Below are 26,134 nucleotides of genomic sequence, written 5' to 3' on the forward strand. Positions count from 1 at the left end.
GTGCATTGTTTTGGGGTCTGTGCTTGGTCATCTCCATCCCTGACGGACAGCAGCACATATGATGGGCACTGGGGGCGAGGTAGGAGGTCTCTATGTCTGGGACCCCCCTGGGGGTGATGGTGGTGGTGTGCGTGGGGGGTTGGGGGTACTATCTCAGGAGTGCTGGTTTCTAGGGGGAGGTGAAGTCTGCATATTTGATCTCACGGTCAGAACTTTTCGTATGTTGAGGTGGGGGTGGAGTGGGGGAGTGGAGGAAATGGACCACTGGAGTCCCAGCGGCTGCAAGTGATGAGGTCCACACCAAAGATGTCAGGAAAGCCAGGCCCTTCCCCTTCTGGCTCAGGCTCCTCCCTGTGGCCTTTCTCACTTCCCTTCTAGCTCCTCCTCGTGCTTCTGTTGTGTCTGGGTTTTGGGGGCTGTGGGTCCATGTCCCCCTGCACCATTCAGTGTGGCACCGGGGGGGGGGTGCCTTAGAGACACTGTCCCTCAGTCCGCTGTCCCTCTTTGCTGAGAACATCTCCTCTGTTGCCTCAGAGAGGGGCAAAAACTGAGCCGGAAGGCCACATGTGTAGGCAGAAATGTGTGTAGGGAGATTCTTGGAGCACATTATAAATGACCCAGGAGTTTTATTGGAAACTTGGAGACCTTGGCTGAGAGAGGGAGAGAGAGCCAGGCAGCAGCTAAAGTTGTCTCCTGGGAGACACAACCTCAGTCACCATGGGAGAGTTTAGAAGGCTGGGGAGGCAGCAGCAGGTCCACATCAGAGGGGCTCTGGGACCAATCTGTCCCTTAGAAGCCACAGGCATCCAAGCCCTTAGAGCAGCCAGAGTCAGGATTTGCCCAGGGCTGGAGGAAACCAGTCATTTAGACTCTGGGGATGGAGGGGAGATGCCAGACCTGCCGGCAAGGCGCCCGGCCCTCCCTGGAAGAAATGAAGAGAGGAAGCAAGAGAGAGAGATGCAGGTAAAGAAGGCAGCAGTTGGGGCTGATCATGCCGGCTGGTTCCCGAAGCCCTTCTGCCCAGCAAGTGCAGGGGCTTTAGGATCTCCGGGACCCGCTGCTGAAGGCAGGGACGCTTGGCTCGTGGAGCCGCGTATGTACAAAGTGGGAGGAGCTACACAAACCGCACCAGGCGGCCGCCGCCGCTGCTCTGGCCGCAGGGCGCGCACAGGCCGGTGCGCAAGGCCACGTTCCCGGTACAGGGGGAGCTGCAGACGCTTCCCGTCACCGGCCGGGCGCTGGACACCCAGAGGTCCCCGCAATAACCCCTCCCCGGGAGCTGCTGACACCTGTTGGGGAGGACAGGAATTACTACCCGAGGGAGGTGGGCGCCAGCAGCAGCCCCTTGCCTGCTGTCCAGAGTACCCCCCGCCTTCCCTTGCTCAGAGCTCCTTCCCTCTGTTTCTATTCTCCCTTCCCCCTCATACACCCTCACATCTGGGCAGACCTTCCTGCAGTCTAACCTCAAGCATCCTTGAGAAACTTGTTAGCCCAGGCCCTCCATTTAGGCAGTAATAGCTATTTAAGTTCTCATAATCATTCACTGCCACATCCCCCTCCTTCCTTTCAGGATCTTAATTGTGGCCAGCACTGGCTTCCTGTTTTTGCAAATAAAGTTTTATTAGAACCCAGCCACATCTATTTATTAAGTATTGCTTGGTGGTGGCTGCTTTCACATTACAAGGACAAGTTGAGCAGTTGAGCAGACACTGCCTGACCCACAAGCCTAAAGTATTTACTATCTGGTCCGTTAAGAAAAAGTTTGTTCATCAGGAAACCTGACCCCTTATTTCAGAACCCACAGTATAGATTACTTACAGACATTTACAGCACCAATGCCCTCATACAACCTTGTTGGGAGAGCAAAGAGACAAAAATTAGTTGGGGGGAGCAGAACCTGCAAATTTCCTCCTTCAAGTAATGATGCAAATTAGATGCAAATAACACAAAAACATGCTCCTGACTCTAAGAACAGTTTGGAGGATGAAGAGATATCCTCCCCCCAGTGTGATCCTCACCTCTGCTCCTCGCCCTCCAGCAGGCGCCGGTAGGTGGCGATCTCGATGTCCAGGCCCAGCTTGGAGTTCATCACCTCCTGGTACTCCCTGACCAGGCAGGCCATGTCCTGCTTGGCCTTCTGCAGGGCTTCCTCCAGTCCCGCCAGCTTGCAGCGGGCATCATTAATGGCGGCCTCGCCCTGCTGCTCAGCCTGGGTCACTGCTGCCTCCAGCTTGGAGTTCTGGGAGCGGGGGAGGGTTATTGAGGTTCCCTGTTCTGCATTCAAGGTCAGAGGCCAGGTACCCACTAACCATTGACTGTCAGAGGAAGGTGGCGCCTTACTCATTTGTTAGGTCAGAGGTTGCAAATTAGCATTCCCTGGGAATGTTGGCAGTGTCTTTAATTTTTGAACTTTAATATTAAAATCCAGATTCCTGGCTTCTCTTGAAAAATCAGAGGACCTGGCCACACTGGACTGTAGGGACTGCCTCAGTTGTCTCTGATCAGCTTTGCCCTTAGTGCTTTCCAGTTTACCACACCCTAGTGCCTCCAGTACAGCCTGCTTCACTCACAACCTCTGGGGACCTCTGAGTGTGCGATCACTGATCTAGAACAATGGGCCAGAGAGGTGAAATGGCTTCCCCCAAATCACATGGTGAGCTAGTGGCAGGGCTGGTTTGAGACCCCAGGTTTCCCGTCCCGCAGACCAGTGCTGTTTCCTCTGCCCCATTCTGCCCCTAAGACCATGAAAGGCCCGGTCATTCCATTCCCCCCCAATACCTCTCCCCACTCCACCCCACATTCAGTGGGAACGGATTGTGTTTCCATGGAGGGGACTTGCTGAAAGTTTGATGTTGCTCCTTTCCCCACACTTTGGCAAGGGGTCTGACTTAAAATCCCTCAGCTGCAGGTTAGCTCTGTTCTCTTTCTACACTGAGGGGTGCGCCAGGCGCCTGTACCTGGCACTTGGCGTTCTCTACCTCTGCCGTCAGCCTCTGGATCATGCGGTTCAGCTCATTGATCTCCTCCTTGGTGCGGTGAAGGGTCTCGCCATGCTGGGCCACTGTGGCCTTCATCTCCCCACACTGAGGGGGGAAGCAGAGAGGCTCATGGCGCTCAGGGTATGTCATCCCACTGAGCCCCACATCTGCACATCTGCCACTGCATCCTGAGAGCTGCCTGCCCTTCCCTTGCCCATCCCACCTAGACAAAGGCTGAAGCCCTTTTTGCATCTGCCCTGCTGGGGTTCTGAGAAGGGGATGCTGGGCCACTCACCTTGCTGTGGTACCAGGACTCGGCCTCAGCCCGGCCACGGCTGGCAATGTCGTCCTACTGAGCCTTGATCTCTGCCACAATGCTGTCCATGTTCAGGTTCCGGCTGTTGTCCATCTTGACGGTGACTGAAGTGTCTGAGATGTGGGCTTGGAGGACCTGAAGCTCCTGGAGGTGCAGTATGGGGGAGTGATAAGAGCTTCTTGGACCAGGACCCCACTCCCGGCAGCCCACCCTCTCCCAGTCCTTCCCTATCCCCTGCTTCTGCTTCCTTCACAGTCTCTGAAGCTTCATCTCCAAGGTGGTCTCCCCACCTCAACCCTGGAACCTCTCGGTGCTCCTCAGGCCCAGAATCCCGAGGCTGAGAGGAGCCCAGGTCTGAGGCCCATTGCCTGATTTCAGTCATGGCCTCCTGCCTCCATCCTTTAGGTCTAGGGCCAGAATTGAAATTGTGTGGTAATTGCCACCACAGTAACCAGGAACGCAGCTTGTGTGGGCTTGGCCGATGACACACGAAACTGTTGTTCTTCACCTTCTGACAGTAAACCTGCCTTGGGTCCCTCAACTCTGCTCTGCACCCCCCTACCCAGAAGCCAAATGGTGGCAAGTCCTTTCCAGTGTGCCGCTGCTCTGTGACTTCTCACCTCCCGATACAGCTGCTTCAGGAAGTCTACCTCTTGGATGAGGGCCTCCAAGTTGGCCTCCATGTCCGACTTGTGGAGGTAGGCACAGTCCACCTCCTAAAGGGAGAGAGCAGCACAGGAGTCTCACTGGGGAGACAACACAGAGCTCTCCCCACCAGGGAGGGGCACCCCATAGGCTGGGCACACTCCCCGGACCCTCCTTAGCTGTTCATCCTAGAGCTTGGTGTCGAGGGGTTTGGTGAAGTCCTTTATGCAGTTGAAGGTGTCAGGAACAGGTCTGGGTAAAGGAGGGGGTCCCAAGGTTTCTAGGCACTTCCTCTGGTACCCACTGGGATGGTCCCACTAGAAACCACATCTTGCACTATCATGAAACTTAGGATCAGGTATAAAATGGCTCAGTTCTAATGATGCCCCACCCCTCTCTGCTCTGGAATCTTACGGAAAGAAATCTAGAGATCTGCCCCCAAGCCAGCGTGACGCAGGGAAAGACCCTTGACCTCTGTGTCTCAGTTTCCTCCCAGTAATCCTTGCCTTCCTCACATGGAGGTGGCTGGAAGGACCTGATGAGAGTCCATAGAATGGCACTGGTGCTGAGTCAAGGTTAAGAGGTGAGGAACACGGGCACTGTTCACGCCAGCATTTCCCAGCTGTTGCCAGCCTGAGAATGGAGCTATACCCTAGCATTCATGTGTTCTTTCATTCACAAAAATGTATGGGGTGCCTATTCTCTGCCAGGCACAGGGCAGTAGGAGGTGAGAAGCCATTGCCAGATGGGAATTACCTTGGATGGGGGAAGATTGCCCTGCTTGAAGCAGACAGTGTACTTTGATGTCCAGGACGGCCCAGGGAGCACTGGAATATTTGGGGGAGAAACAGGGAGAGGTTGGGCAAGGTGATTCTGGAGGAGTCGCTCAGCCTTTCTGAATTACAGAGAGCTCCCTCCTGCCTCTGTCCTTGGTTCTGAGCTGTGGGATGAGTAATCTGGGATCACTCACCTTCTTCAGGGCCCCAAATTTATTCTCAGTGGTGGTCCTTAGTGTCACCTCCTCCTCATACCTGGGGACACAAAGGGTATAAGTTTCAGTGGTTAGAGCTTCAATAGGCTGGGATTTGAAGAGAAAAGAAGAGAATGAAGGCCCAGACAAACACATTCCAGAAACTGGATCTTTTGGAGGTGGTCATAGAATCAAAAAGTGTCCATCCCTTTCGTCTGGGCACTCAAACCAACCACATCACACACTACTCTTCCCATTTCAGGGAATCTCATTCCTGATATGGGCTGGGGTGGGTGCCTTGCACATTTTTGTAGGAAAGTTCTTCTTGTGGTCTAACTTAAATCTATCCTGCTTTGACTTCATCCCATTTCCTTTCTCCATACCCTCCTCCCCAAGGCACTCACTCACTTCTTGTAGCCCTCCAGCACCTCCTGCATGTGGCTGAGCTCCGAGGCCAGCCTCCCACTGTCAGTCTCCATGCGCTCAGTCTCCAGCCTCAGTGTCTGGATGTAGCCCTCGAACAGTGGCTCCAGGTTGTTCTCGCAGCACTCTTGGTTCTGGTAGAACTGCAGCTTGGTCTCCAGAAATTTGTTCTGCTGCTCCCGGAAGCGCACCTGCCGCCCAGGGTGGGAGAGACTCAGTGGGAGGAGCCAATATCCCCAGCCCTCTGCAGAGTGAGATGGAATTATCAGTGAGCCATGCAGAAGCGAGGGGTGGATGGAACGGCCCCAGCTGGGCTCTCGTGGCCTGAGGAGGCACCCCGAGAATCTTTGTTTCATGACTGCTTGTTCAGGCCTGAGTGAGATTCTGTCCTTGGTGGACAGCTGAGGGCTTGCTGAACAGTTGTCTGAATGGATGGTCAAGGTGGGAGGGGCTTCCCAGCAGGGAACGTAGTCTCCACCAAGCAGGATGGCTGGGGTCTCAGGTGGGCTAAAGTCCTATGTTGGACACTCAGATGTGTCTGGAGACCAGGCAGATAATATGAACGAGGGAAGGTTTTGGAAAATAGGGAGGGTGGGGACTGCAGGGAAGCAAAGCATGCAAGCCTTCACTGCAAGTCATTCAGGCTGGAGAGATGGGACGGCACCAGTCACTGCGGAGCCAGAGAGGACACCGGCAAACAAGACACCAAGTGGAGGACCCCGGCTTCTGGTTTTCCTCTTCGCAGATTTTTTAGCTGGAGTTGAGACAGTCCCTTGCCTTTTAGCCTTCGTATCCTTTCATCCAACTCAGTGAGTGCAGCTGGGAAATCCCAGGTTGGAACTTCTGGAAATGGGGAATGGGGATGGCTGATATTACATGGGATCACTTTAGGTATCTTAGCTGAAAAGGCTTGAGCTGTGGTGGGGCATCTCATAGCTTTGTCCCCATCTTTCCTTTCACAGTCATGGCTCAGACTCTGCGCCACGCACAGCTCTGGAGTGGAGAGCTCTGGGTCTGAGAGGAGAAGCCACTGGCCAGCGGCACACAGAGAATCAGTGGAGAAACTGAACACGGAGCCCAAGCCTGCTTGTGGGCCAGGACCCTTTCCGCTTCACCCTCTGGCCACCGTTCCTGGATGGGAGCGCTAAAACACTCAGGGTGCAGTGTCTGCTGAGGAGGACTGACTCCTGCTGGAGGGGACCAAGCTTGGGATCCTCTAGCCCCAGGGACCTGGAGAGCAGAGGAGAGCCCAGGCTTGGAGTTCTACTCTGCCACCCACTCTCATTGGCTCTTGGGCAGACCCTGCCCTGTATCCCTCCCTCTTTTCCCTTCTGTGTGCGCTGAGAGGGCTGCACTGGTGGCAGTGATTCTCCGGTATGAACCCTTCACAGGCTGACTTCAGGATTTTGCAGTCCTGCTGTACTATTTTACTCATGATTGATCTATAAATGAATCTGTTTAACATTCACACTTCAATGGGGTTAAAGGGGTAACTGTATTACCACCATAGTTGTAAGACCAATATCACTAGGCATACATAAGGGGAAATCAGAAGGCATTAAATTCTAGCTGAAACTGTTGTCCCAGACAGCACTGAAGCTGAGGCTTGCTGCCTTTTATTAGAAGCGTGAAAGGAGGAAGTGTTAGAGAGATATTAAAGACATATTAGCATCCAATGAGATTTTCTCCATTTCATCTCAAGGATTGAAACAAACATGAAAAGAGATAAATTTTCTCATCAGGTGTTTCAATGTTATTTAATGCTTTAATGGACCACCTAAAAATATCACATAAAATAGCAGTAGTCCCCATTCCCCATTTCTAGGAGAGACTGGCCTGGAAATTCTCAGGTCCTTCCAGGACTTCCAGGCTCAGGAAGGGTAGGATCAAGAACATGCATCTTGTCTATGGGGATTCTGTCTGTCTGGACAGAGGCTGTATATAATAACAGTGTTCTAAACGGGATCCCCTCCTTTCTATTCATCTCTCTGTGTCTGTCTGTGTCCTGGATGTATGTCCATCTCCATCAGACTGGGAGCTCACCAAAACCACATCTCTCCTGCCCCTGACTCCTGTTTTAGTGCCCACCCAGGAAGGGAAGGTTCAGGAAGGGTGTGATCAAGGACACCCACCTTGTCAATGAAGGCAGCAAACTTGCTGTTGAGGCTCTTGATCTGCTCCTTCTCCTGCTTCACGCACTGCGCGGTAGAGTCAACCTCCAGGTTGAGGGGCGCCAGGAGGCTCTCGTTGACCGACTCGGTGGTGATGCTGGGAGGGCTGGGTCCACACACGCCCCCTGAGCGGTACCCGAAGCTGCGACCGCAGGAGCCGGCGCGGAAGCCCCCGCAGACGCTGCGGCTGCTGAAGCCCCCCGGTGAGGCCGCGGTAGCAGCAGATGCCTCGGTAGGGGGCGGCCGTGATGCAGCAGCGGCCGGGCCGGGGCCCGCAGGCGGAGGCGCAGGTGAAGGCGCGGACCCCGCAGGGGCTGCCGAGGCGCGAGGAGAGACAGGACATGGTGCGGCGGCGGAGGCTGGACCCCGGCACCCGAGCTGCACCCTATATCGCGGCCCGCGGGCCGGAAGAGGGAGCGCGAGGTCAACGCGTTTATAAGCTTGGAAGGCGGGCCTCCGGCCTCTGCTAGCCGGGAATTAAAGCGAGCTGGGCCTCCTGGCCGCCTCCATAAAACGGCGTTCACCTCCCGCCTGCGCTTCATGGGGCCCGGAAGCACCTGGTGGGCTCGCCGGCGCCTTGCGCTGCGGGCTCGGGGCAGTCCCCTTCGGCCCCTCGGGCCAGAGTCGGCCAGGTAGCTCGGGTCATTAGCTCTAGTCCCAGGCTGCGCACCTGGGCACGCTCTGCCCCCTCATTTCAGTTCTAGCCCTGCAGGCTGGGAAGCCTGGTCTTAGTTACCTGCGCATCTCCGTATGGTGTAGGGGGCGAGTACGTGTGTGTGTGTGTGTGTGTGTGTGTGTGTGTGTTGAAGGGGAGGCGTTTTAGAGGTCAATCCTGAAGATTCTTGTCATGACCCTGGACAGGTGAATAACCTTTCTGAGCCTCAGTTCACTCATGTGCAGAATGGCCTGTAGTAGCACCCAGCAGAGAGTTGCTGGGAGGACCTAATGGCACAAGGGACAGGAAAGCATTTAAGGCCCTACCTAACGCTTAATAAGAGCTCCACAAATGTTTGTTTGTTTGTTCTGTTTATTTTACTATTATTATTTTGCCATTCATCCTGTCTCCCTTGGGGCAAAACCTTTTCTCTCTCTCAGAACTCAGCTCATGGCTCCTCCCCTAGTAAGTGGGATACCCTCTACCCACCATATCCTCCACTCTGCTTGGGAGAGGGGAAGGGAATCTTTCATTTTTATTTTTTATATCCCCCTTTTAATTATTTAAAGATTTCTACCCCTCCCCCTCAAGAAGGGAGTTTGTACTCATGGAGTACCTACAATGTGGGAGGATTTATAGTGTATTATCTCATCTAATCCCCCAGGGCATTCTTCCGAGGTCAGTATTATTGTGCCCATTTACCTGATTAGGAAGTTGAGCTCAAAGTGGTCCAGTGACTTGTTTAAGGTCAAGCATAGAAGACTCTATAGAGGGGCAGAGTCAGAATCTGAAGGGAGTCTCCCAGCCCTCCCCAACGCTGGCCCCTCCCAGGGTCTGAGTCTTGGGGACTGAGTAAGAATTCTGTAAGAAGCCCAGATGGCTAGGATTTGGGGGTCTTAGAGAAATCAGCCTCATCCAAAGCCTTCTCCTCAGCCGATGCTTGTCATGGCCACCAACCCTAGAAGGCTATGATCCACCATAATGAAAGTTAATTATGTGTCCAACTATAGGCAGAGGAAACTGGACTGTGAACTCAGCAGCCAGTATTAAAGAGAAACCTGCGAATCACCCTTAGCTTCCTGTGCTTTTAAATATGAGTTGTTATTGTGCAAAGGGTAATTAAATCCTGGAATTCCGGAAGTCATCACAGCCAGCCGTACCTAGCTTTGGCTGCCTGGCATCTCCTTTCTAGGGAGTGCCCCACTGCCCTCTGTGTCATCTTTCCCAAAGCTCTTGTGGGCCTGAATCCCTTTGGTCCAGCTTTGATTTTGCAGGAGTTTCAGTGCAACCTTAGTGCCGTCCTCTGTGGAAGATGGAGCCCAGCTCCACAGTGTCTGTGCGTCCACTCCCAGCTCCAGCTGGGGTCATCAGCCACGTGGCTAATGGCTTCAGGATTATGAATTTCTCCTCCAACTTTCTTATGGAAAGAGTAGTATCGGAGAAGTCTTCCTTTGGCATCTCGCTTACAAGAGGAAATGGACTTACCCTGAAGCATTTAATTTCCTTAATTAAAGAATTCAATTAGACTTATGGAGACACTTTCATGATGCTTGCTTGGACCTCTTCCTGGGTTTTGGTGGGTGGATGGAACAGATTTTCTGTGCTATCACAATCAACGAGGAAGTTAATAATCAGCTTTTGTGTGCACTGATAATTAAGTGCATGTAAGGTCCAGAGAGTCCAAAGGGCTTCAGGCTGAATTGCGCCCTCTGCGAACACAACTGGAAAGGGATGGAGTTGTAAAGGTTTGACACAGCCAGAGCACAGGGGATCCCAAGGGTCAGTGCTAATCCCTGGCCCAGCCTCAGGGACGTATACTCCCTGGTGTCACCTTTATTATTCTTGGAACCCAGGGGGGAGAAATGAACTAAAGCCTGAGAGATTTCAGATACAATCAAGGATCGACTTCCCTATAGAGAGATTAGTAGTCACAGGTGCTGGGAAGGGGAGGGCTGCTCCAATCTCAGCCGGATCTTCTAGAAATCATTCCTTTGCCCCTTTTGTCTCCAGTCCACCAGGCTACTGATGAAAAGCTAATGCTCTGTCTTGGTTTTCATGTCCCTTCCTTACCCTCTTGTGGGCCCCTGGAGACAATTCAAGACAGGTAGCAAACAGGCACCTGGCAGGAATCAGGCTCAGAGCTCGAAGGAGACTGCAGTCCCCAGGCCGGGCAGCGTGCGTATACAGACGGACCTTAATACAAGGCTGCAGGGGGGTCTGCTCTCATGCTGGGACACCATGCCACGGGGACTTGGCGGGAGAGTGAGCCTCCAGTTCAGGGGCTTGGGGCCAGAGGTCAGGGCAGGGTACCCAGAGGAGGTGACAGATTGATTAAGGCTGAAGAATGGTGAAGAATTGGATGTGCTGAGATGAGGGAGGAGAGGAGGATTCAGGCAGAGGGAGTGGCATGAGCAAAGACACAAAGCAAGGGAGGCCAGAGGATGTGGGAGGAACAGCAGGCAGTCCACTGTGGATGAAACATAGGGGACGGAAGAGGGCGGGGGAAAGGAGGCAGGCCGGGGGTGGATGGTGGCTATGGTGGCTAGGCAGGGTGGGCTTCAAATGTCAAGATGAGCATGAGAGGTGCTTGACCTGGAGAGGGTCATATCAGGCATGGTGTGAATGGGACGTGGAGATAGTTGATGGTGGGGGTGTGTGTGTGTGCGTGTGTGTGTATGTGTCTACTTTTGGTAACCTAAGGCACCATTATGAAACATCTTGAACATCAACATGCCCATTTCAGAGACACATTTCTTTTCTTTCTCCATAGTATAGTGGTCAAAGTGTTTCTGGAATCAGACATACTTGGGTTCAGGCTTGGGCTCTGCCACTTACAATCTGGGGAAGAAGTTCCATAACCTTTCTGAGCTTCAGTTTCCTTTGTATCTAGAATGAAGATAATAAAACTTGTCCAGGTACAAAAAGAAGAATCTGGACTAGTGAAAAAAATAAAAAAAACTCGCCCAGGGATGTGGTGAGGATAACGTGAGGTGTGTATGTAAAGCATTAATATAATGCCTGGTGCAGAATAAATTGGCAGTAAATATCAGCTGTTATTATTATTATTGTTGTCGCTGCTTTTTCCCCTCTGTGGCCCACTGGTCACCCAGGTACCTGCCCTGTAACCCCTCAGCTCCCCCCTCTCCCTTCCCCTACCCCGGGCCAGCCTGCTCTTCTAGGTCTGGAGGTGGGGCATCCTGCACACTAAATCTCTCCTGCCTGGGACCCCCAGCCCCCACCGCTCAGTCCAAGCTCAGGGCGTACTGGAGAAGCTCTTCTGAAAATGTTCCAGGAAATAGGGAGCCTTTTTGAAAGAGGCTGGGGAGTGTGGCCTTGCGCTCATGGTCTAGTTGAGGGAGAGACTCTGTTCTGTGGGGGTGAAGAAACTTAAAGGCATATGAAAAGAAATGGAGGTGGGTGGACAGACTGGGGGTTTCAGGAAGTCAGATATTTGGAACCCTCATACCACACTGCTCATACACATCTACCAACTGCATGGATCCTCCAGCACGAAGTGTTCAAACAAATTATTTTTTGGTTGTGTGATTAACTTTTCCATGTCTTGGTGGGGATGAACCCTTTCCCCCTCTGGCTATACCATAGGTCAAATGTCATAGGTTGCCTTGAAGATTTGGCTCCTGAGGCCCTACCTGAGAAGTCTCTGGAAGGCTCTTCCTCTCAAAGCTGCCTGGATCCACCTGTCCTTGCCCCCTAGGATGGCCTATCCTTTGTCCCCGGTCTCAGCTCATCTTGTGACCCAAAACGAAAGACAGAGTGATGAGTCCAGCTGACCACCTGAAAGAAAGCATCCCAACCCGGCGTCCCTTCCTCTCCTCAATTATCTCACAAAGTGCAGAGTCCACAGGCCTTGGCTGACCTTGACTTTGTGGCACCCTCAGGCCCTCAACTGTGGAAAATATGCTGCCAGGGCTTCAAAGTTGCCTGAGTGTAGGATTTTCCAAAGCCCCATCTAATGATGCTTTCCCAGGAGAGAGGAAAATGACTGAGAAATTCCCCAAGCCCATAAAGGTGACAAGAAGGCCACTCCACACAATGAGGCAGGTGGCCCCAGGTGTCTGGGATTATAAAAGGGGACGAGCAGTGAGGGAGAGGCCAGAATCATTCTCTTCTTCCTCTGGCTCCATCTTTTCCAGCCCAGAGTCACCATGACCTGTGGATCGTCATGCTTTAGCTCCCGTAGTGGAGTCTGCAAATCCAGCTCCTGTGGGACGACTCAAAGGTACAGTTCTGGTGGTGCCTTCAGCTGCGTCTCCGCCTGCGGGCCCCGGCCTGGCCACTGCTGCATCACGGCCGCCCCCTACCGCAGCATCTCCTGCTACCGCGGCCTCACCGGGGGCTCCCGCAGCAGTTCCTGCAGCCGCAACTTCGGGTACCGCTCAGGGGGCGTGTGTGGACCCAGCCCTCCCAGCATCACCACCGTGTCGGTCAACGAGAGCCTCCTGGCGCCCCTCAACCTGGAGATCGACCCCAACGTGCAGTGCGTGAAGCAGGAGGAGAAGGAGCAGATCAAGAGCCTCAACAGCAAGTTTGCTGCCTTCATTGACAAGGTGGGTGTCCTTGATCACACCCTTCCTGAACCTTCCCTTCCTGGGTAGGCACTGAAGGGGCAGTTAGGGGCAGGAGAGATGTGGTTCTGGTGAGCTCTCAGCCTGATGGAGGAGATGGACAATGTCTAGGGCACAGACCAGAGAGGTGTGTGTAGAGCGAGGGCTCCTGGTAGGATAGCACTGTTATTATATACAACCTCTGTCCAGACAAGCAGGGTCTCCAGAAAGAGACAAGGACAAGGCTTGGAACTGCCTGTCAGAGGGAGGAGGACACACACACACACAAGAAACACACATAAGAAATAGAAAGAGGACCACAGGGTCATCCTTCAGAATGATCTTGTTGCCTGGAACTTTCAGCCCATTCTATCTCTTTGTCTCTGATGCTGTCTCTGTCTGTCTGTCTCGCTCACACACACAAACACACATGCGCGCACACACTCACACACTTACACACTCTCATAGCGAACTGTGAGGCCAGCTGAGGCCTCCTGGGTAATGTTCACTTCAGATAGGAGTGGGCCAGCAGGAGAGTTAGCCAGGGAAGGTTCCCTAGAGGAAAGCTTCGTCATTTGGGAGGGAATTCTGATCCCTGGGGTGGAGAAGCCAGGCTTTAGAAAGGACTTCTTCACTTGATCATGGGACACATGGACTAATATTTGCAGCAATTTCAAATGAGGCCCTGTGTGTATGTTTGGCAGGGGTGGTGGCAGGGAGGAAATGAGGAAAGGGCTGGTGTGGAGGCTCATCGGGGGAATGGATCCAGGATGCTGGGATGAGAGGTGACCTGATGGCTGTTCCCCTGGGCGGCAGGTGCGCTTCCTGGAGCAGCAGAACAAACTTCTGGAGACCAAGCTGCAGTTCTACCAGAACCGCGGGTGCTGCCAGAGCAACCTGGAGCCGCTGTTCGAGGGCTACATCCAGATGCTGAGGCGGGAGGCTGAGTGCGTGGAGGCCGACAGCGGGAGGCTGGCCTCAGAGCTCAACCACATGCAGGAGGTGCTGGAGGGCTACAGGAAGAAGTGAGTTGGCAGGAAAGGTCAGAAGGGGTGAATGATACGACAACTGGGGAGCTGCTGAGCACACTGGCCTTAGACATTTCTTTCTTCATTAATCCACTTTGTGCTTTTATCAGCTTCAAAGGCAGTGACAGGCAGACACATGAAGAGAAGAGAAGCTGAAATATCAGCAAAGAACCTTTCCCCATCGCATTATGAACTTCTCTGGACACAGACCATATCTCTGTCCATCCATCCACCCATCCATCCAACCATTCCATAAACCTGTTCTGTGCTAGGGGTACAAAGAAATGACACCACTGCTGTTCCACTGTTCACACCCACTGGTTCAAGTTACTAATTCCACCCACCCTCCCAGATCTAAGCTCAGGGAATCAGCTTATTGTATTAGAGTGATAACAAAACCAAGATCTTGAAAATGAATCATGTTTAAGTTAGAGAAATGTACTATTAGGAATGTGGCTATGAGTGATATTTCAGACCTGGGGCGAGGGAGATGGATGAGAGGGACATTTTGGGCATCCTGGGGGAGGAATGTGATGGGTCAGTTTGGGGTGGTCTCCCTTCCCTTCCGTTACTTCCAGATCTCTGAGTAATTTCCTTTGTTCCAAATCCCCTTCCCTTGTGGAGGTTTGAAGAAGAGGTTGCCCTGAGGAACACAGCAGAGAATGAATTTGTCAGAATCAAGCAGGTGAGTGGGTCTGCCTGTGGGCTGGCAGTCTGGGGGTCTGGGAGCTCTCAGGCCATCAGCACTCCCTCCTTCAGTTACTAAGCTGACACTTTATTCCCACCCATGGAAGGGCATTTTACTTTTCACAGCCCAGGAGATCCCCAGGGCAGGAATTCCCTGGCTCACTCTTTACAGAGAAGCCCGGAGAGGTGGAAGGACTCTCCAAAGGCACATACTACATTTTGCTAGAGTTGATGGGAGGTATCAGTGTCCTGACCCCTGACTTCTGGATCGATACCTATGACTTGCTTTGCAGGACTGGCAATGGGATTGGGGATTTTCCTGGGTTGGACTCGGGGAGGCGGGGCCCCCTGGGAATCCTCTGCAGTAACTAGGGATTGCCCTGTGTTTGTTTCCCCAGGAGGTTAACAGTGCCTACGTGCGCAAGGCAGATCTGGAGGCCAACGCCCACAGCCTGGTGGAGGAGATGGGCTTCCTGAAGACCCTGTATGAGGAGGTGAGCACCAGCAGGGAGGACGTTACGCAGCCCCGTCCCTTGTGTCCCACGCCAGCCTGTGTTCAGAGGAAACAGAAAGCAGGGTCTGCAGGCCTGAGGGCTTTGGAAATGGTGGCTCTGTGTGCATATGTGTGTGTGTAAATGGGGAATATGAACTCTCTTCTAATTGGCTCTGGATGGTGTATGTAATGTGAATGGCTGTTGGCCCCACAGGAGATACGAGTCATCCAAGCCCACATCTCAGACACCTCCATCATTGTCAAGATGGACAACAGCCGGGACCTAGACATGGACAGCATTGTGGCTGAGATCAAGGCTCAGTATGATGATATTGCCAGCCGCAGCCGGGTTGAGGCTGAGTCCTGGTACCGCAGTAAGGTGAGTGGCCCAGGACACCTGCCTCCTAGACATGGTGGTGGGAAGGATTCAAGATATATGTTAGAAAGGCCTCTTTTGTCTGAGGATTCTGATCCTTAAGGATGGTAATTAAAGTGTTGACAGCTCTCAGGTAGGGATGGAAAGGCAGGGCTGTCGTGTACGGTTGCACAGGCTGAGCACTGAACAACCGGCACATCATCTGAGGCATCCTGAATGGGCAGGACGTCCCATTCTGAGCTTCATGAACCTCTCTGCTTCCCCTCAGTATGAGGAGATGAAGGCCATGGTGATCCGGCAAGGGGAGACCCTGCGCCGCACCAAGGAGGAGATCAATGAGCTGAACCGCATGATCCAGAGGCTGACGGCCGAGGTGGAGAATGCCAAGTCCCAGGTAGGGGTCATCTCTCCCCAAGACCAGAGGCACTAGGGGCCAGCCCAGGGTCCCATGGGCAGTGTGCACCCAAATGTATTTCACCATTCATTCTCCAGTCTTTTTGCATGACCAGAGTCCTTGGTTGTGGTCACTCAGGGAGACCCAGGTGACGAAGGGGGGAGGCCCTGTTTCTGGGGTGATCCCAGCTGGCTAGGAGACACTGGGCACATGCAGGAAATGAACACAGAGACCCAGGGACCATAACCCACCTTGTTCTCTTCTGGGCCCCCAGAACTCCAAGCTGGAGGCAGCAGTGACCCAGTCTGAGCAGCAGGGTGAGGCGGCCCTTAAGGATGCCCGCAGCAAGCTGGCGGGGCTGGAGGGTGCCCTGCAGAAGGCCAAGCAGGACATGGCCTGCCTGCTCAAGGAGTACCAGGAGGTGATGAGCTCCAAGCTGGGCCTGGACATCGAGATCGCCACCTACCGGCGCCTGCTGGAGGGCGAGGAGCAGAGGTGGGTGCCACCAGCACAGTTGTGTCCAGTGCCTCAGCCTCTGTTTCTTCTGCTCCCATCTTGGAACCCTTTCAGGCTCCCTTCCTGCCCTAAGGAGAGGCTAAGGAGCACAGTCTTAGCTGAGGTCCACTGCCTGATTTCCAATAGGCTCCTTGCCTGATTTAGTTAGGGAGGATGGTGTGCTGGTGAATGTTTAACACCTGGCTCTCTGAGGAAAAAGAAAAGTCCCTGATTTATAACATTTGCTGATTTCGGTGGTGTAAATGCTTCTTTCATGGCTGATTTCAAGCTACCACTGTGACTTCATGTAGTGTTGGCTAGAAATGTACAAAACAGGCTTGTGAACTGATGGCAGCTAGTGCCAGAGCATCATTGGTTGAGGGCAGGATAAAAATGGATCAAACTGAAAGGAAAATAGAAAAAAAGATGGAAAACCTGTGGCCCTAGGTGACTGGATTGTTCAAGATAGTAGAGCCAGTCAGTAGGGATGGGGGAGGCAACCTGGAGCTGGATTCCTGGGGGCAGGTGGAGAGATTTCTGTGTCCTGCTAGATTTTGGCAGGTCCTGCTTCCCAGAGGGATCTGGGGGAACCTGCTCCTTGTGTTCTTTTGAGCAGGGTTGGGGAGATTCTGAGCCTCTGGGGGTGCTGGACCCCAGACCATCTCCTCTGACCTTCTGGAAGGGACTTGGGTGGCTCCTTCCGTGACTGGGCTTAGAGCTGGTGACCACACAAATTCTGGGATCACTGTCAGGAGCTAATGCCCGGTCCTAATGCTGACCTTTTCTCTCCCACATCAGGCTGTGTGAAGGCATCAATGCTGTGAACATCAGTGAGTAATTCTGGCCCTGAAGGGGAGTTAGACAGTGGGAAGAATGTTTTAGCTCTGCGGGTGGAAAGATCCAGGGGGAAGAGTTCCGTTCATTTCCAGCCGCACAGTTACACAGAGGGAGTTGGCCAACGGGTCATGAGTGAGCTAATTCCTTACTCCAGACCTGTTAGAGTGTCAGTCTACCTCTCCACATTATAGGAAGCTCTGATTTTCTCCCTATCCAAGCAGACTTGCCCGTGTTCCAGGTGTCAAACAGTTTTCTGGAGCAAAACAGGTTTTCCATCAGTGCGGTTGTCCCCAAGGAGGTCTTCCTGAAAGTCAGATTAAGATGGGATTGAGATTGAACCAGAAGATGGACTCCTTTCCGGGGAGGGTGGGAGTCCCGCGGGCGGACCACAGGGAAGCCTACTTTGACTCTCTCCCTGGAGGTGTGGATGAGCAGGAGCCATCCTCCTGGGTCCTCTTGGCTGGTCGGGAGGGAGTCCTGTGTGGGACCAGCTCTCCGCCCCTACCGATAGTTCTGACGTTGTTACTGCTCCTGTGCAGATGTGAGCAGCTCCCGGGGCGGAGTCGTGTGTGGGGACCTCTCAGCCTCCTGTACCTGCGGCAACAGGTCCCGTGGGATGGGAGCCTGTGGCAGCAGCTGTAAGAAGTGTTAAGCTGGCAGGACTGGCGGAAGCACCCAAGCCCCTAGCCCATCTCACCCTCTTCGCGGATCCTGGCTGGCCTGTCTGCCCAGCTCTACCTTGTGCAGCCTTGTGGTGGGGTGCAATGGCTTGATCTTCTCCGGACCCATCTTCCCTACTGTTCACTTCTCATTTCTTGTTGTGTGGGAGGCCCCCTCTTTGTCTCCTGCCTCCCTCAGGTTGAAAAATGCCTTTAGGAGGAGTGAAACATGGATGTATTCTGTTTGAAGATTCTGGACTGCTCAAGCCCATGAAGAGGACAGCACCCCCGGTCCCCATCGCAACCTTCCTTTCCCTTGCATTCTTGTGCTTTCCTTCCTCTCCCAACGATTCTGTTCCTCCTTGCTGTCTGTGCTTCAAATAAAGTCACCTAGTTTGCATCACACATGTGCATTTTTCTGTCTGTGATTTCAGGCCCCAAGGGGGTGGGTGGGATCACAACCGGGTAGGAACTCATCCTGGCGGGGGCTGCTGCCAGGGCTTTGCCAGCTGTTTATTCAGTTGTGTGCTCAGGGCTGGGGACATTGAGGAGGGCTGCTCTGATGGCTCAGGGCTCCTGGGGTAATTCTCCAGTGCTGGGAAGTGTCTGGCACAGTGTGGGCTCGTAGCAGACACTGAGCAATGTTAAGAGAATGAATGAATTCACCTCTAAGGTCCTAACTGCCCCACAGGGCATCTCCACTTGAATGTTGCAGTGAGATTTGGAGTTCAAAGGCCTTAAAGACACCTCATCACTTCCCCCTCTGCTGATGCCCGTGCATTAACTTTTCTTCTTTCCATCAGTTCTTCCTACTATCTCCAGCTTAAAACTCTTCAGTACCTAATTTCCTGACCAGTTGAACCACCAAACTTGTTGATTTTTTCTTTGAAAAACACCACGAGGAAATTATTTTCTTATAATACGTTAGACTAGGAACTCTGAAAAACCCTTTTGTTATTAAAGTTCTGGTTAACATTCTTGAAAAATATATTTGAATGCATCACGAGCCAGCAAGAAGGTATAGGAGACAATGAGAGGTGGAAAACAGTATGAAAGCATGCCTCAGGGAAGTACGTGAATGATGGAGCCAGGTGGCACGGTGGGGGCATTTGTCAGTTGCTGGTGGTGTGGAAAGGAAGCCTGCTGTGGTCAGGGGACAAAGCATGAAGCCTAGGTCTGTGAAAGGGAGACTTGGATCCTATGTCCCTAACAGACAACTGGGACGATCCTCAGTGAAAGAGGAAGCAGGAAAAGCACTGCAAAGGGAAAGGAAGGAAACCTGCAAGCCTTGACCTTGGCTTTGGGTAAAGGGGAAATAAGTTTCCCCTGATAATTTTAAACCCCAAGTTTACCCTCATACAGTTCTGGGCTGGAGTTCACATTTTCTTTTTTTTCTGTAGCAAAACCCCACAATACCCAATGTGAGAACATAGTTTAAAATCAGCCCAGTTTGGTGATGCTCCCCTAAACCTGGCAAAAAGCAAATGCAAATTCTCTCTAGAAGAATCTCATTAAAACCTAGGCTTCCAGGAATTCTCCCAGAGAGTGTTTCAACAGATGCAAACTCACAGTTAAACAAAAATCATGAAATGTGAGCCAAAATGCCACCATAAGTGGAGATGAGCAGAAGTATTCCACACCAGAATCATCCCCAGGAAGACTGCAGATGCTGGAATTAACTAGAGTCAGAAAAAAAAAAAAAAGAGTATATTTCATATGTTTAAAAAAAGAGGGTACTAAAATGTAACTTAAGAATAAGAGCTTTTAGAAAATTAATAGACTTATTTGAAAAAGGATCAAATAGATTTATAGAAACGTAAACTGTAACAATTATATTAAAACTTAGTGGGGGGAGGGTATAACTTAGTGGTAGTGTTGTGCTTAGCATGCTGACGTCCTGGATTCAATCCCCAGTATCTCTATTAAAAAAAAGAAATAAATCTAATTATCTCTCCCCCCCAAAATCATTGCTTAGTAAACATTTAAAAAGAGGGGGAAAAAAAAAAACAATGGATAGTTAAACAGCACACTAGACACAATTAAAGAGAAAGTTGGCAGATAAATCTATAGAAATTACCTGGAGTGAAAGCAGAGAAAAAACCAGAAAACATGAAAGAGAAATCGACAAAAATGGAGCCCAAGATGGCCCAAATCTTGGATTTAACAAATGAAGACTTTAAACATAAAGGCCTGATTGAAAACCTAAAGATAAAACATATGAAAACCTATGAGGGTGGGTAAGAGCTCAGTGGTAGAGCACTGTTTAAAAAACAAAAAAACAAAAAACAAAACAAACAAAAAACCCCCCTAAACCTTAAACCTTAACTAAAACTAAGGCCATGAATTGAAAGTGGAACATATTAAGGTGATTGATTAGAGGATCAGAGGGCATCATATATAGTTAAAGTGAATAATTTTTCATAAAACTTAGTTTACGTATGTGAATATGTATGTAGGTACTGACTTGTGCTGTAAAACATAGTTCTTATTTTGAGTTGTGGTTAAAAAAAAGTTTTACATCTAGTACCCTAAAGAACCTCTTGCCAAAGTACAACAGCAGATATGTACTCAAAAGTTCATAGCAGTGTGGTTTGTTATAACAAAAAAAAGTACACATATGTATACCCCTAGGAGAATGGCTGAATAGGCACACACTGGAATATTATACAGCACTGAAAAATAAACAAAGTTGCATGCATCAAAATAGATGAATCTTACTAATAGAATGTTGAGTAGGAAAAAGCAAGTCATTAAAGTGTATATATAATTCTGTTTATAGAATGCTTAAAAGCTAGAAGAACTAAACAATTGCTTAGGAATTCATACACACATGATACAGTGATAAGGAAAAGCAAGGGAGTGCTGACACAAAAACCCAGGATAGTGGTTACCTTGGATATTGGATTGGGTCAGAGGGGGAGGATGCTGTAATCAGGAAAGGCCTCATGGGGGATTTGAAGGTACTGGTGGGTACCTGAGGATTTGTTTTTTTACTGTCACTATTTAAATGATCAAGTGCACGTTATATAAACTCTTACATGTATCAGAAATTTATAAAACAAAAAGAAATGCTGATCAGCTTGCGTTCTCTGGTCCCTGATACTCCTTCAGTTTAGAGTCTTGTCTTACCCCCAGCTTCCTACCTAGTCTTGGAAGTGGAACCCCAGACTCAGTCTCTCTCCCTCCTATCTTCCACACTGCTACCAGACAAGCCTTCCTAAATTGTGTTGTGCACCAGGCTGCTGGCCTGCTCAAGTGCCTTCTATGGCTCCCTATTGCTCACTCCATAAGCCCAAACTCCTCAGCTCCACATATTTCCCCAACCTAAAAGAGCCTTCCTTCCCCCTCCTCCTCTTCCTCTTTCTTTCAAGGCCTTTTCCAGCCCAGAAACCACCACTTTCCCATCTGGGCTCACAGAATGGCCCCTTCTGCCCCCTCTCAGAACTCTGCAGTTGTAACAAGGTGAGGTCACAAAGCCCCCAGGAAGGAGAGGCCTTGTCCTCAGAGGTGAGCATTCTGGGAACTTCTTGGGCTGGAGCTGAGCTTCAGTGCTCATGGGAGGCTTGGAGGAGACGGCAGCTCTGTTCATCATGGTGAGAACTCTCCACATGGTTCACTGGCTCCCATGGGGTGATGGGCCTCGGACTCCACCCAGATCTGTGGGACCTAGCCAGGACAAGCTTGTCTACTGTGTCTCCAGCTTTCAGGAATGGGAGCAGGAAAGGGTGGGCAGTAGGAATAAAGCAAGGACTGGTGGGAGATAATGTTTTGCCATCTCTTTATATTCATCCCTCCACACCCTATCTGCCTTGGAAGGAAATTTGCACTGGGTTGATGAGAACAGTTCTTCTCTGGGTTAATGCGGGTGTGTGACTTTATCTGTCCCTCTGGGTATAGAGCCAAGTACATGGGCTTAAGATGAAGCCTGGCTCGGCCATTGAATGGCAGGGCCACTCATGTCCCTCTGGATCCCTGCTTCCCTGCACGGTGGATATAATGAGCATCAGGTTGCCCAGTAACATCTCCCTGGTCCGCTTCACAGGTGGTCGTGAGCCTGGGTGAGGTGGTGGAGGCATAAGACTTTGGTGAGTGAAAGCATCTCTTGCTGTGCTTGGCTGGTTATGTGTCGGTGTGGGCAGAACCGGTGCAGGAAGGGAAAAGGCCCACTGATTTTGCCCCTTGTGGACAGCACTTCCCAGAGAGCCCTTGGGTTTGGGGAAGGAGCTGGAATCTGGATCTCTTGTCACTGAGAGCATTCATCAAGTTAGGGAAATTTCTTCATATTCTTAGATTTTTAAAAAGCATTTTTGAAATGAGGAACTATTATTGAGTTTTATTAAATGCCTTTTGTATTCATTTAAATGATTCTATGCAAAGAAGGATGAAAATTAATTTCGTAGAGGTAACTACCCCTATTCCTGGGATAAACCCTGGGTGATCTCAGTCCAAAGACTCGACAGATTGCTACCCTGAATTTTTTCCCTTTGTGCCTGAGTTCACGCTACCTTCAACATCTCCAGTTGTGGTGGTGCACCCGCCACTCGGCCAGCCAAGTGCATTTCGTTCTCTCAATGGCCCTTGGAGACAGGAAAGATGATCATCCCCATCTTACAGATGGAGAAACAGGCCCATAGAAGTTAAATGATCCACCCACGATTGAAACTGGATGGGTGGGCACTGAACTGTCTCTCTGGCCTCAGTCGAGGACCCTTGCTGCCCTCCTCATCTCCCTGATCCTCCCCCTGGACTCTGCTAACCCTTACTCCACAGTGTGGTAAGATAAAGGCAACGGTGCAGAAACACATGCAGAGCCAGAGGCGCAGCAAGGAGGAGCTGAACAGGCTTAACCAGGCCATCCGGAGGCTGACTGTGGAGGTGGGCAGCACCAAGAGTCAGGTGAAGTGTGGGCGTGGGCGCTGCCGAGTGGTGATGGGGGGAGGGGGTCCACTATTTAGAACGACTAGACTGGATCTTCCCCCATCCTTTGGAATAGATGGATAGTTTCTCTTTGTGAATGTCTGAGCAAACAGGGGTGTGGCTGTATGTGTACATCATGCTTACATTTGCCCAGGACTCTCTGTATTTCATGTGCGTAAGTAATTAACATGTAGGTAAATATCTCTGAATATGTACGCCTGTTTGTATACTGTTTTTTATGGGTACGCACATTTCCATGCTGTAGGTTTTGTTCTACACAACATGAAATTTGAGCCCATCTTCAGAAATGGCAAGATTTTATGTAGCAATCCAGTTTTCTGGGTTCTGTCCAAAAATGTGCTGACCTGACAATATTAACTTATGATCTGACATGGTAATATTTGGTAAGAGAAGAGAGGCCTCTGTCTTCTCTGTTGTCTCCATATGGGGACATGCTCCTCTTTTTTTTTTTTTTTTTTTTGGGACATGCTCCTCTTGTGTGCCACAGTCCCCGACACTCCAAATTGCATCCTTTGACACCAAGGCAGAGGGTTCTTTGCCATTTACGATCACCTTGGTTAGTACTCTTGTGATCCTTGTAAAAGAGAGATGGTGCTGGGCCTGTGTCTCTATCTAAGGTAGAGACATACAGGACTGAATACATGAGAGAGGTCCAGGTGATTTCAGGAAAATGAGAACGTGCACCTTTCTTCGTGGAACTGGATACTGTCGATGGCTAGTCCACATTTGATCTTTACTTTCTGATGCCTCCAGCCAGACTCTGCAGACATTCGTGTTTGTGACTCGGGCTTTAGGTCTTAGAAGAGGTTCCAGCATGAATGCTTTCTTTTTCCCGAACTCTCTCCCTCTCAACCTCCTCTCTCTTCTCCCAGCTGCCCTCTCTGTTAAGCCTCCAGACCCACGCTCCATCCTGCAGAGGGAAGGGGCTCTGTTCTTGTTTTCTGCAGATACCAGTGTCCCGGGCTCTGCGGGATATTCATGGGGGTTCTCCCTTCTCCAGGAACCCAGGCCTTTGAGGAGGGATGAACTGTCCAGGTTCCAGGGGGTGGCAGAGTGAGCGGGTAGGCCCGCTGTGGTTCAGTCTCCCAGCCTCCCCAGCTGCTCTGATTCCTGGACTGGTTTCCTCAGCAGCAAGCACACCTCACCAAGACAAGCGTTTATCATCATTCTCCCCCAGAGACAGCAAATTCTAGTCTCTTGTGAGGAAAGGATATTCTTCCTGTTAGTCTCCCTGATGAAACAATAATCCCAGCATGACATGCTGAAAAACATTGGATGCTTCCTGGAAATGTCACCAATACTCTTTGGAAAAGGTTCTCTCTCAGCCCCCCCAGAGGGCTGGCCCCCAACCTGCAATCTGGGAGAGTGGCAGACACACAAGTGTGTATTTCAGAACAGGCACACTGACTCCTCACAATGGTCTCTAATCCCTCATTGGCCCCTCAGCCTCTGAGAAAGGTCTGGATCCTTGAGGGGGGCAGGGGGAGGCCAAGGATGTCCTTTTGTCTTTGGTCTTCCCTTCACCCCCAGCCCTGCGAACCAGGCAAGGACCCAGTAGCTCTGCAGGAGGAGGGTGCCTCAGGCAGCGCCAAGGGCAAGGTGGCCTGGCTGGAGGCCGCCCTGCAGCGGGCCAAGCAGGACATGGTGCAGCAGCTGCGGGAGTACCAGGAGCTCATGATTGCCAAGCTGGGCCTGGATTTTGAGATCGCCACCTACCGCAAGCTGCTGGAGGGCGAGGAGAGCCGGTGAGGGCTGGGCGGTGCTTCAGGTGTTGGTGGTGAGGGGGGCTGGGGCACAGAGAGGGCACCACCTGAGGCCTTGCCAGCTGGGGAGAGGGGAGGAGGGGTGATCTGGGTATCCAGGGATCTGTTCTTCTGGAGTAAATTTTTTCCCCCACTGTCTTACAGTCCTTTAGACAAAAGGCCTTAGCTATTAAGCACCTTTGGCACCTGGGATGGGGCGACTTATGAAGTCATTCACTCCTTAGGATCAGAGAGCAGTGGCCAGTTTGTCAGTTGAGACAGTTGCAAGGACCAAGGCCCAGCCAGGAGGAGGAAGGTCCCCCAGTGTGAGGTGCCTTCTCCTCAACTCTGCCCCTCTCCACCTGGGAGAGGCCTGGGTGAGGCAGGGTTTGTGGTAACAGGTAGCTCCTGGTTTTAAACCTTAGACAGCAGTAGGGACCTAGGGGCTGCCAGCTCCAATTGGGCCCACCTGGCTGAGGGGAAGGAAGGGAAACTCACCATGCAACAGACGTGCTGAATTTATTGCCTCCTCTAAACTCTACAAAACCCTGGGAGGAAGGTGCTATTATTCCCATTTTACAGATGAGGAAACTGAGTCTTAGAGAGTAAAGGACTGCCTCAAGGACACACAGGTAGAAAGTGATTGGGTGAGGCTTCAACAATAGGCTTCAGAATAATGTACCTAGCTCCTCTGTGATCTCCTTCAAAATGACCCCCTCATGGTCTCTAATTTCAAGATAAGTTTAGACCAAAGACAGTGTAGATGTTCTGTCTTCTCCTTTCTCCAGGAATCCATCCATAAAAGTGAATTATTTGAATTTAAGGCAGGCAGGATTGAGTTTAAAAGTCCAGAGGTAGTTTTTACTCGAAAGGGCTGAGAGGACCTGAGACAACCAAGCAGCTTGCAGGATGGAAGGATTTCCTCCTGTCTGGAGAGGGCCAGGAGTGTTTTGTCTTGGAGAATGGAGAATATTCGGCCTGGTAGGTAGATTCACTCACCTGCTTCCTCCTTCTCCCTGCAGGCTTGGTCTGGGATTTGGAGCAGGGAGCATCAGTAAGTAAATAATAGTTGTAACTTGGGTTAGGAGGGTCAAATCTTATCCCCCGCCCCGCTCTTCCTTTGTGTGTATCCTCTTGGGAAGGGAGAAGGGGTCTGCTTCTTCTGGATGTCTCCCATTTGTGGGGGAGGCTGTTTCTTCTCTTAGGGGTGATTTTTTGTGTTTGTGTGTATTGTGGGAGGGGGTTCTGTGGTCTGTTCTTTGAAGGGAGGATCTGTTGGTGTGTCCTGGGGTGTGGGAGGAAGTTCTGCGGGTTTATGCTCATGGAAGAGGCTGTTTCATTCCCTCTTTGGGGAGCATCTGTGTCTAACTTCAGGGAAGGGGGATTCCTGAGTCTGTTTCTTGGGAGTAGGGGTCTGTGTATCTGTCACTCTGGGGAGTCTGCACGCCTGTCTCCTGGTGGGGAGGAGGGCCTGTGCATCCGTATGTCTGTCGTCTGAGGCGGCGCGGGCAAATTTGGGGAGAAGCGTTTCCTCCTCCGACAGCCGCTCTCCGCTCAGCCCTGGGCAGCGCTCCCCACTGCGGGCCGGGCTCCGCCGCGGACCCCGCGGGCCTGCTGCCGCCTGGAGCGGGCCCGGCGCCCTGGAGACGAGCGCCCCTGGCGGCGGCTGCGCGCTCTGCGGCTCCCCCGGCTGTGTCGGGGGCTTCAGCAGCAGAGGCTGCCGCGGATGCTGAACCTTTCCTCATCTGCTCCGGAGAAGTAA

The 26,134-nt window shown here is 51.5% G+C and overlaps 3 protein-coding genes across 3 annotated transcripts; 2 read left to right on the forward strand and 1 right to left on the reverse strand.

The window, feature by feature from the left end:
* Positions 1-1,810: 1,810 nt before the first annotated feature.
* LOC105106301 (keratin, type II cuticular Hb6-like) lies at positions 1,811-7,846 on the reverse strand. Its single transcript, XM_031462512.2, is given in 9 exon segments — positions 1,811-1,850; positions 2,019-2,239; positions 2,958-3,083; positions 3,274-3,438; positions 3,915-4,010; positions 4,910-4,970; positions 5,318-5,523; positions 7,465-7,768; positions 7,770-7,846. Coding segments are annotated over 9 exon segments (1,296 nt in total).
* Positions 7,847-12,324: 4,478 nt separating this feature from the next.
* Positions 12,325-17,685, forward strand: LOC105106298 (keratin, type II cuticular Hb6-like). The gene is made up of 9 exons (XM_031462513.2): positions 12,325-12,726; positions 13,540-13,748; positions 14,376-14,436; positions 14,837-14,932; positions 15,146-15,310; positions 15,576-15,701; positions 15,976-16,196; positions 16,995-17,026; positions 17,573-17,685. Exons 1-9 carry the CDS (start codon positions 12,325-12,327, stop codon positions 17,683-17,685), a joined length of 1,425 nt encoding a protein of 474 aa, XP_031318373.1.
* Positions 17,686-21,246: 3,561 nt separating this feature from the next.
* On the forward strand, positions 21,247-26,134 carry LOC105106300 (keratin, type II cuticular Hb1-like). Its single transcript, XM_031463622.2, has 5 exons — positions 21,247-21,285; positions 22,463-22,567; positions 24,161-24,375; positions 25,395-25,426; positions 25,872-26,134. Exons 1-5 carry the CDS (start codon positions 21,247-21,249, stop codon positions 26,132-26,134), a joined length of 654 nt encoding a protein of 217 aa, XP_031319482.2.

Source organism: Camelus dromedarius, chromosome 11, assembly GCF_036321535.1.
Source record: "Camelus dromedarius isolate mCamDro1 chromosome 11, mCamDro1.pat, whole genome shotgun sequence".
Lineage (NCBI taxonomy): Eukaryota > Metazoa > Chordata > Mammalia > Artiodactyla > Camelidae > Camelus > Camelus dromedarius.